We start from the raw sequence: 12052 nt of genomic DNA, 5'->3' as shown, positions 1-12052 counted from the left end.
ACACTTGAAACTAATGAACTAGCTAGTGCGGCATCTATCGACCTTCAATTAAACTACGTTACTTATATTATTGATTCTCTCTGGTAACATGTACCCTCTGTAGACACGGCTGCTTGGATATCATATCTACGGAGCGTGCGCTCTGGCGGTAATTTATATTCCAAGAAGCTGTGACTCTCCAAAAAGCCGCTAAAAACGAATGCACAGTTTCATGTGACGTCATAATACGACATGTCGTGTAGTGATGGCGGACGAATGCCGCGGAAGAGCACGTCGAAGTCACCGAAGAAGTCACGAAAGTCCGAGGATCGAACAACAAAACACGATATTCCGTCAGTGCACAAGAGGAACTTATATTTCGTTTCTTTCCCAGTGATATTTTTATTTGATGTTTTACGTTCTGTGTTGTATCAGTTATTTGTGATATTGAAGTACTTATATACGTCCACATCAAAGTTGGTGCACCGTCCAAAGACAAATTCAACTTGCAAAGTAGAAATTGTTATACCGGAAAGTGAATGTGAAGCTCAAGACTATCCACAAGATATGTCACAGCTGCACCCAAAACATCCCACAGGTCCAGGTCCCGGTGATCCGTTACTGGCCAAGCAGAAACATCATCACAGAAGGGCGTTTGAATTTATTTCAAAGGCGCTAAAGATAGACGAAGAAAATGAAGGTAAGTCAAGTATGATTTCACCATGATAGAAATAGCAGCGACAAATTTCTTTTCTTCAGTGATTTTATAGCTTTGAGTCGTAATTAATTTTTTGGGTATTAGCATGACCTGTTAATGTGAAGAGTCGAAATTGAATCTTGACATCGATCATCGAGAATGACAATTTAATTAATTCCCATCCAAATTAATTGTTCAAAATTTTGATACACTTACACCAATAATAGTAATTTAACATGTACACTTTTCGTGTTGAGGTTTATTACGTCTTACGCTTACTGTCGCCCAAAATTGTCACAAGACTACCTGTTTCGTGTTACTACTTTTAGTTATAATTTTGTAAGAAGTTAGAAACTTCGGAGAAAGTATGATCAACTTTTGTAGATGAGTGTATGAGTCCGTAATTGCTATTGAAAACAATTAAGAGAATTGTCTAAATATTTGGGTTTATAGAGTGAATTATTTGTGCTTGTAGATATATTTTGGGCATGAAATTACTGTTACACCCCTAAAACAATAGAAATTGAGCAGAAGTAGTGCAATAGCGAAAGTCTTTGAGTGCAGAATAAATTCTGTTAAGGTTGTTTTTCTCAAGGATTTGTCTATCTCACATCAGATTCAAGTGGCTCGTTATGAAATAAGAGATACAGTTTTTCTTCCATTGTGTGCACACTGTTTCAGTTTTTTTTTTTTAATTTTAAGGCATATGGGAGGGCTGTAGTTGTAATTGGTTAGTAGATGCTGTCCTGGAATTTACTTGTGGGAACAAGCAAAACCACTGAGGAACATCAGTGTGAATACCAAGTCTCTGGACAGAAGTCTGACATGCCCCTATTTCAAGCCAGGCAAACTGATTATGGAAGTGTATTCTTTATACAAGAAATTGGAAATTTCAGACATGAGACAGTTGTAAATACTTTATATGTAGCTTGAGCGACAAAGCTGACCAGTGTAGAAGAAAAAAATTCCTTCACCTGTTTGTTTTTACACAACTGTCAACAATTATTGGTTGCTCATACTTTCTGTGAAAATTCTAAATTAAACAAGTATGAATCTGACCCAGTTTAAGTCATCGCTGTGAAGTGGGTTTCTGCTTTTGAATGATTAGGATTCATAAAATACTGCTCTTTAATATTATTTTTAAAATTGTTATATAATCTCTGGTTGCGTGTGTGTGTGTCTGTATATATATATATATATGGAGATCTCATATCATGAAATTTGACGATATTGTGTTCTTGTAGCTTTGATTTATCAAGCATCAGCACATTGCGCGAATATAAGTTGTTATGTTGAAAATGAGCCATCTTTTGTTTCAGTGTGTCATGTCTGTTTTTTGAGTTTTGATAAAAGTTTGTTGCAGGTGCCAGAAAAGTACCAAATTGTATAAAAGGGTGTTTACAATGATCATTTGTGCTTCTTATTAATGGGAGATGGCATTAAACTTTGGCCATGAGGTGTTGCTTGGTAATCTATAGGACTGGACATGAATATGGGGGAAGGCGCGAGAAGTTAATAATATAGAAGCTTATATAACAAATGAGACAAACCAGTGTATTCTGAGTGGCTGTTACACAAGTATAAATATAATATTGTTAGTAGCCCTTTATAATTATTGTTAGATATAGTCTCGTACTCCAAGAAAAGAACTCTTAAATTGAAGTGTTTGAAAATAAAATGTCAAAGAAAATATTTTGGCCCAATAAGAATGAAATTGGGAATTTGGCATATTACATAAGTTATACATCACATTAGTACTTCGTGGTCATGAAATCAAGAAGGTTATAACCTAGCTCTGATAAGTTGGATAATACTACTACTCTTCATTATTTACTGCAGTCTTTCAAGACTCCTTTCCCAAATATTAATCTAAAATTTTTATCCTCCAAAGAAGTTTAAAATATACTAAAATTCCTTAAATCCAAAAATTCCTTCGGATATGATGGAATATCTGCTGAATTGTTAAGAATAAGCTTGTCTTTTATTAGTTCACCTTTAACTTATATATGTAACAAATTGATATCTCTAGAAATTTTTCCAGATCATTTGAAATATGCAGTAGTTAAACTCTTATTTAAGAAGGGTGAAATATGCAGTAGTTAAACCCTTATTTAAGAAGGGTGACAGGTCTAGCATTTCTAACTACAGACCTATATCTATGTTAAGTTCTCTTTCAAAGGTGAATGAAAAAGTCATTTACAACCAACTCCAGGAGCATTTGAAGAAATACAGTAGCTTATCTGATGAACAGTTTGGGTTTAGAGCAGACTTTTCATCAGGCAATGCCCTATATAAGCTAATTAATGAAACCCTGCAAACTTTAAATAGTGAATCTGCAGTAGGTGGTATCTTTTTTGATCTTTAAAGGCATTTGATTGTCTGAACCATGGTATTTTGTTGTCTAAACCACAGTTTTGTGGTATTAATGGTAAAGTTAAATCATGGTTTGAATCATATCTTAATAACAGATATCAGAGAATTAAGGTTTTGGAAGAATTAAATCAAACAAGCTTCTCTAAATGGGGAAAGATAAGTGATGGTATTCCCCAGGGTTGCCTGAAATTGTAAATAATAATTCTATAACTATATTATTTGCTGATGATACAACTATATTAGTTAAAGGTTCTAATTTAATGGATTTTCAAAATATGAATAACGCCTTTAATTGTGAATATAAATGGTTCAGAACAAATTTACTTTCAATAAACGTTAATAAAACCCATTGTATGCAATTTAAAACTAAAAACAAATTCACAACTGACATAAACATTGTTTGTAATAACTATCCAATAACAACCTTGTCTAATGTAAAGTTCCTTGGCTTATATATAAATGATTCAATAAACTGGTATTGTCATGTTGAATGCATTATCCCAGAACTGAGCTCGACGTGCTATATAGTGAGGAGTATTAAGTCATACATGGCTCTCAGTACCTTGAAACTATTTACTATTCCTATTTTAATACGGTTTATATATTTGGGGAAACTCTCTCCATAGTTTAAAAATATTTAGAATGCAAAAAAAGATAATTAGAATCATGATTGGCTGTAGTAGTAGGGTTTCATGTAGGAATTTGTTTAGAAAGTTGGAGATTTTACCTCTTGCATCACAGTATAGTTTTTTCAGTCATGATTTTCGTGGTTAAAAATAAAAATCTTTTTATTTTAAATTCAGAAAATCACAATATAAGAACAAGACAATCCAATAATTTCTATCAGCCTACATCAAACTTTACTGTATACCAAAAGGGAGTGTATTGTATGGGAATTAGGGTCTACAATAATCTGCCTCCCACATCAAAGAGGTATCTCATAATCCTAGGAAATTTTAAACCTGTTAAAAACATTTTCTCCATATACATTATTTTTGTTCCATAGAAAAATATTTTCGATATAAAACCTGCACAAGTTAATGACTAGTCACAAGCTAGTATCAATCTTTATATTGTCATACTTATGGCATTTTAGGAGTACTATGTTATGATTTGCTTGTAGTCAGGTATTTGACTAGTTCTTGGTTGAGATGTTTCTATTGTTATTACATAGTCAATTTGAATAGTATTAATTATTATGTATTTACTGGAATCAACTATCTGATTCAACATATTTTATTTCATTTTATTCTATTCGGTTACTTTGTTTTATCTATTCTGTATATTATGTACTATTTTGACCTGTTCTATATCTTACGTGTACTGTGGATCTATGAAACGTTAAATAAATTGAAATTGATGTGTAGCTCATGGGGGAGACATAAAATGAATTTAGGATTTTGGCGGCTATACCTTTTGGAAAGCAGGTACTTTGAAGGTCAAATGGATGGCAGAATAATATTGAGGTGTAGCTTTGGGAAGCAGGTAATGAGAATGTGAACTAGATTTGATTCAGGCTTGTGTCCAATAGCAGACTTCGACATTAGCAGCATTGCTACTGCTGCTAGTATGTTTAGTTTTTATTAGATATTTTAAATTACCACAACTGATCTGATTGGAACATTCATAAGGTAATTGCATCTTCTTTCTGTAAGATGTGGAAGTAAACATATCTGTTGTGAAGGTCACCTGAATTGATCTTTCAACTTGAATTATGCAAATAATGTTTTTTCTTTTAAGTATGCATGTTATGTCCCGCATACCTTCAGTTTCATACTTAGTTTTCTCTGTGTTTACTTCTAGACCAACCTCCGTACTAACGTCAATTATAGTGTTTTTTTTTCTCTATATGGTATCTATATTATCACCCAGTAGATTCACATCATGGGCATAGACCAACAGCTGATGTGTCCCATTTAATTTTAGTACCACCTAGTTTTCTTGGACTTTCCTAATGGCATATTCTAAAGCAAAGTTGAAAAGGAGTGGCGATAAAGCATCTCATTGTTTTAGATCATTCTTGATAGGAAAATTATCAGACAAATGTTTACATATATGGCCTTTACCATACTTTTTGTTTAAACACATTTTAATCAGCCTGACTAGTTTCATGGGTATCCCAAACTCTGTCAGAATATTGTACAACATTTCTCTCCCAAGTGACTCAAAGGCTTCCTTGAAGTCTATGAATAGCTAATATGCTGTCTCATTGTACTCCAATTTTTTCTCAAATATCTGAAGAATGCAAAAGAGCAGTAGTTGATCTGTTACATAGAAGCCCACAGTGATGATCCGCAATAATTTCATCTTTGTATGGACTTAACCTTGAGAGAAGAATATTGGATAAAATTTTGTATGAAGTTGATAGCAGTGATATCCCCCGATGGTAACTACAGACAGTTTTATCACCCTTCTTGTGAACTGGTACAATAATAGACTCCTTCCACTGATCAGGCAATTTTTCCTTATTCCAAATAGATTTAATTAGCGTATGGATCTTAGAACGTAATATTTCACCTCCTGCTTGAATAAGTTCTGCCGAAATTTGATCACTACCTGGCGATTTATACCTTTTCAATTTTACAGTAGCACTTTCAACCCAAAAGGGCTAGGATCAAGTAATAATGGCTCAGCTGTATGTATTTCTGTCTGCCTAACATCACTGACCCTATGTACATTCAATAACTGAGAGAGGTAGTTCCTCCACCTATTCAAAATGTTGTGGGAATCTGCAAGCAGATCACCATTCTCATCCTTCACTAAGTTACTGCTAGGCTGGTAACCCCTCTCAAAGTCATTTATTCCTCTATACAGGTCTCTAATATTCTCGTTCTTACTGTTCATTGCAAGCTCATCAATTTTGTCTTTCAGATATTTCCTCTTTTTGTTCCTGAAATGCCTGCTGGTTTCACGTCTTATGTTGTTTAGATTATCCCCATTTAATTCGCTTGGATCCTGTAACCACTGCACTTTGATTTATTTCATTTGGTCTAACAATTTTGAACCTTGTTTGTCGAACCACAGCTTATGCTCCTTCAGTTCATAATAACCTAGACTCTCCTTGTCAGAAATTTTGTTATTCTCTCTAACAGTTTCCCAAGCTTTATTAATATACACTTTAGTATCTAAGTTTTCCAAAGCTGTGAACCTGTTTGAGATTTCAACACGTTACTGCTCCTTACCCTCTACCTCGTTTAATTTATTGAGATTGAACCTCTCCATATGAACTCTGTGCGTTGTTTGCTTACTTAGTGCCAGTCTTTCCCTAAACTTTGCCACCACCAGGTAGTGGTCAATATCACATTCTGCTGCCCTGAATGATCAGACATCAAGTATACTTGAGTGCCATCTCCTATCTATCAAAATACTGTCAATCTGATTGTGTGTCTTCCCATCAGGAGATGTCCAAGTATATTTATGGACGTTACGACATGGGAACATTATAGTATTGACCATAAGATTCTTTGATGTGGCGAAGTTGAACTCCATTTATCATTACTAATTTCATGGAAATTCTTATTCCCATTCATTGGTTTGAAATTATCTTCCATACCTACTTTGGCATTGAAGTCTCTTGAAAAAATTTTCATGTGATACTTTGGGAATTTATCAGATACATATTCTAGTTCTTCTTAGAACCTGTCCTTTATATCATCAATTTTATTTTATGTTGGGGCATGAACAGTCGGAACGACGATATCACACCAGCTACCTCTTAGTGTTATGTATGCCATCCTATCACTAATGAACTCCACCCTCTTAATTGCTGATATGTCTTATGTACGAAAAAGCCTGTACCTAATTCATGATTTTCTTTCCCCTTTCCATAAAACAATTTATATTCGCCACCTCCACCCCATCTGACCTCCTGTACTCCCACTAAATCTAACTTATACTTCGAGATTTCTTCTGTCACTGCTCCAAGCGAACCTGCCATATACATACTTCTAACATTTAAAGTACCAAATCTCATTTCCATTTTCTTTTGCCTGGGCCGTTTATCCAAATGTATGTTTTAAAGATAAAAAATAAGTAAAGCTATCCCAGTAATAGGCTGTGAAGGCCCATGTGGTTGTGAGACGTTGAGGCCCCAAAATTTGCTCTAGACAGTCGGCTCACAGATGGCGGTGAGGTCAGCCCTTTAACCTTTACTCTATTTACTTTCTAGAATCAATGCGACTGAAATGTATAATCTCATGGTACCATTGTGCTGGTGTTATGATCACCTCATCATTGCTGATAAAACCCCTTGTTAAATACAGGAGATTACACAGGTTGGCATATTGATAACTTTTTGTATTTGTTCAAGAAGTTTGAATCAAGGTATGGTGATTTACCCTGACAGATGATCCATGGTGCCCATCCTTAGTCTGCAGGTGAATCCAAGGATAGTTCCTTGGAGTGGGTCATAGCTCTCTTTCCAAATCCTTATGTAATCATTCTTTGTTATTGTCCTCTCATCTCATATAACTTGTACCATTGGAACAACGTCGTTTAATACAAGCAATCCGATGGACATAAGATTGACATCGTACTGCTAACATTTTGTTTAGGTGCAGGCTTTATGAACTGTCACTGATTTTTTTTTGTCTGAACCTGACTTTCAGTTAACCCTCTGAAGCATGAAATTCAGTGAAGTATCATTTAAAAGTTCAGTACATTCCCCACAGTGGCTCGATTACGAAGACATCAGTTAATAATGTTTAGGGAAATTGTTAGTTTTATCGTGAAAATTATACGTAACACATACATGCAGTGTCTGGGGAAAGTGCAGAGTTTTTACGTCCTAAAGCTAGTAGTATTTACAGTATGGAAACCACTGTGCTTTAAGTGGTTAATGAGATTCTGTTTGCAATCGAGAAATAATCTGATTATAGCAGACCATAACAGATCGGTTTTTGGAACTTTACAAGTACTGCAGTTTCTGCACGAATATGAAATATGAAATAATCGTTAAATTGCTAATTGAGCTTCATACCTATCCCGTCGTCTGGTGGAGTGGCTATTGAATTCCCTTTCTCCCCCAGTACAGAGTTTTATACCTATAATTGTTTAAGCCAGTTATACATAATTGGATGGAAATAGTTACGGTTGACCTTGATTGGTTAAAGAGAGAATCTCAAATAATCTCAGGAGCACCGTATTCTGCATAATTCGTGCGTTTCTTGCAAGTAGTGAAACGTTATAGGTTGACATTTTGCATTCAGTGAGAAGGGTTTACAAGAATTCACTGTGTATAACCATTGTACAGAGTAGTAAAGAAAAAAGTAAAGTAAAGGTATCCCTGTAACAGGCCGTGAAGGCCCATAGGTTTGTGAGACGTTGAGGGTCCCACATTATCTAGAAAGTCGGCTCAAAGATGGCGGTAAGTTTGTCAGCCTTACGCGCCGGCCGCGCTTTTCTCCCCAGGAAAATTATTTCATTAATTCCTGGTACTCATTTCTGTTAGAGGCTGAGTCAACCGCAAGGCAGGAAGGATTAGGTGAATTGAAAGAATTCGAATTACCTCATCGGGACTTGAACCCGCGACACAAGAGTTATGTGGTATTTCATACATTAAATTCCCCTTGTCAGTGGACTTGTGCCTTGTGATTCCTGCAGACATGACTGCAGGAACGGTGTATTGCGCTGCTCTCTGTTCATCACTGTCACTACAGAAATCTGCGATTGTACCATATTACATGTCAAGTTCAGTGTGGTTGACGCCCTCACGAGCTATTTTGGAAGTTCTGTTTTAATGGTTCGCCAGTTTGTGACGTTGGTCAGTTTATTTCAATATGTTGAACGTTTTCCATCATGTTATGCAAATTTAAAATGTACTGTCTTTCGGAAGCTGAATCACATGCCGTGTGAGAGAAAGGATCCTGTTCAGTTAGAGTCGTTAGACGGAGATGGTCCAGTGATCGGGAGTAACGCCTTTTAACGGGCCCAGCCGAGGACGATCCTGTTCATTTAGAGCCGTTAGACGGAGGTGGCCCAGTGATCGGGTCCAACACCTTTTAACGAGCCCAGCCGAGGACGATCCTGTTCAGTTAGAGCCGTTAGACGGAGGTGGCCCAGTGATCGGGACTAACGCCTTTTAACGGGCCCAGCCGAGGACAATCCTGTTCATTTAGAGCCGTTAGACGGAGGGGGCCCAGTGATCGGGACAAACACCTTATAATGGGGCCAGCTGAGGAGGATCCTCTTCAGTTAGAGCCGTTAGACGGATGCGGCCCAGTGATCGGAACTAACACCTTATAATGGGGCCAGCTGAGGAGGATCCTCTTCAGTTAGAGCCGTTAGACAGAGGTGGCCCAGTGATCGGGACTGATACCTTATAACGGGTCCAACTGAGGAGGATCCTCTTCAGTTATAGCCGTTAGACAGAGGTGGCCCAGTGATCGGGACTGATACCTTATAACGGGTCCAACTGAGGAGGATCCTCTTCAGTTATAGCCGTTAGACGGAGGTGGCCCAGTGATCGGGACTAACACCTTATAACGGGGCCAGCTGAGGAGGATCCTGTTCAGTTATAGCCGTTAGACGGAGGTGGCCCAGTGATCGGGACTAACACCTTATAACGGGGCCAGCTGAGGAGGATCCTGTTCAGTTATAGCCGTTAGACGGAGGTGGCCCAGTGATCGGGACTAACGCCTTATAACGGGGCCAGCTGAGGAGGATCCTGTTCAGTTATAGCTGTTAGACGGAGGCGGCCTAGTGACCTAGACTAACCCCCATTTTAATGGGCCCATCGGAGGCGTAATTCATTTTAATTATGCCTAAGACGATGGAAATTTCCAAAGTAATATTTATATGACCAATTTTAATACGTATTATCCTCCCATCTATATCTTGGTGTTTGAATCAGTCTCTAACTCTGACCTCCCGTTATCTTCTTACCGATCTACACGCGTGTCCATACAGATTGAATTGTGGTGTACACTGTTGACAGATTTTCGCGAAATTGTGTACGAACTGCTTACCAATGGAAGTCACGCGATCTCCACTCTCCGCCTTTGCAGTTACTATTAAGAAGCTGTATTTCAGGTTCTCACTGCGATGAATTTAAAGACTAGGTGTTCTGGGTTGTAACGCAGTGTACTTCGGAGGACCCGACGTTTCGGAGGAAAATAGTCTCAGTGTTTATGATCGAAGAGCAAGCCAACTAAGAAGTCAGTAGAAGCAGGCAGCGGGTACAGCGGAAGATGGAGGCGATATGTTTCTCCGAAACGTCGGTATTTCTCCGAACTACACGACGTTACAACCCAGGACACCGTAATCTTCCAGTATGAAGATGTTAGTCATCTGAACATTACACGTATCACTGTATTTTTTTGTTAAAGTTCTGCATGGCCAGAAATGGGCAACATTTTTGAGAGTGTGTTTTAGTTAAATGACGACATGCGACAGAGGGGCACGCGGTACCGTAGTTGGTTGAGGCACTGTGTTACAAGCAGGAAGATCACGGGTTCGTGTCCCGATGAGGTGGATGTTTTCAGTTTACCTAATCCATCCAGCCGCACCATGGCCCTGGGGTTGACTCAGACTCTAACATAAATGAGTACCAGGAATGTTCCTGCGGGGAGAAGGACGACAGGCGCGTAAGGTTGACAACGTTACCGCCATCTGTGAGCCGATTTTCTAGAGAAAATGTGGAAGCCTCGACTCTCACAGCTCTATGGGCCTTTACGGCCTGCTACGGGGATAGCTTTTTTTTTTACATGGCTGCAGAGAAATTGATTTGTTTGTTTTTACTTCACGGGTCCTAGTTCGGATGTACTGTCACTCTCTTCACATATTGAAAGGGGTGTCATAGCGAAGCATGTGAGACGAACATGAATTAAGATGCATCTGTCGGAATCGTGTATGGCAACTGTGTGGTCACTGGCCATGAATCGATTCGACGTGACCTAATTCAGGCTACGCGTGCTAAAGCACACAGTGCACGAAATGGACGCACAGGAAGGTCGCATCTCTCCATGTGTGCCTCCTCGCCTCCAAAACTACTCTGCGGCAAAAGTCGTGGTGAGCATTTGGTTCTGGTTCCAAGCACTACCTTGTAGGAAGCTTAAATCAGGCTTAAAATAGGCTCATCGTAAACAGTTTTACTGTATGACATGAAATGTAAATCCTGTGAACAGCTACAGTTTTTTCGAGACTCTGTATTCGTCACTAAAATTGAAAAAGAAAAGTAGTCTGTTTGTTGTGATTATCTGCATTACTATTAGCTTCGCAGTGAGTGAACATGAAGGCAAAGAACACCACTCCAGAATGAAGCACACTTTAGCCCTCCTCTTTTAAAAGCAATGTATAGAGGATTCAACAGTCTGCTTAGAACTGTGTACCTTTGAGTGATATTTTATACGCATCGTAACGTGTAAACACCTATCTTGTTGAGCTTTTGATATAAACATTCATCATAGCCTATATTCTCTCTTTGCTGTATCCTTTACCAGTATAGGCCTACACATACAATATACCCTCGTTAATCCGGTTCCAGTTAATCAGGATGTCGGATACTCCGGATGGAAATATGAAAAATGCTCTTCACAGGGCATTTAGGATGGCAGATGAGTCACTTTTCTATTCAAACGTGCATTTTTACGTTTAAAAACAAGTACAAGGTGTGGCAATAAAGAAACCGGATTCATGCTCTAACCCTTTATTAAAAAAAAATCAGACAGTCGAAATGTTATCCCCTTCAATGTAGTCCCCTCCCCGATCCCTACACCGCTCCATGCGAATTTTCCACTGTTGGAAGCAGTGCTGCAGGTCATCTTGTGTTATGCTCTTCAAGAGTTGCGTCGCTTTTGCTTTCACTGCATCCACGGACTCGAACCTGGTCCCTTTCAGCGCAGACTTGATTTTTGGGAAGAGAAAAAAGTCGCACGGTGCTAGGTCCGGAGAATACGGTGGATGTTCCATCACTGGAATGTTGTTTTTTGCCAAATACCTCTTCACAGATAGCGCGTTGTGTGCTGGCGCGTTGTCGTGATGAAGAACCCATGAGGCATTCTTCCA

General features: G+C 38.3%; 1 protein-coding gene across 4 annotated transcripts in view; it reads left to right on the top strand.

Moving 5' to 3' along the window:
• The first annotated feature begins 209 nt into the window (after window positions 1-209).
• LOC111870315 (spastin) overlaps window positions 210-12052 on the top strand; it is a 189829-nt gene continuing 177986 nt past the window's right edge. For 2 of the 4 annotated variants that reach the window (XM_023862493.2, XM_023862492.2), the window contains exon 1: window positions 215-679. In XM_023862493.2, coding sequence (XP_023718261.2) covers window positions 232-679 — 448 coding nt within the window. In that variant the 5' untranslated portion in view covers window positions 215-231. Of the gene's footprint in view, window positions 680-12052 lie in introns of all 4 variants that reach the window. The other 2 variants (XM_033753775.1, XM_023862491.2) reach the window with 2 other exon arrangements.

The sequence above is a fragment of the Cryptotermes secundus genome, unplaced genomic scaffold (assembly GCF_002891405.2).
Source record: "Cryptotermes secundus unplaced genomic scaffold, Csec_1.0 scaffold391, whole genome shotgun sequence".
Classification (NCBI taxonomy): Eukaryota; Metazoa; Arthropoda; class Insecta; order Blattodea; family Kalotermitidae; genus Cryptotermes; species Cryptotermes secundus.
This window is presented reverse-complemented; position numbering and strand designations above follow the sequence as displayed.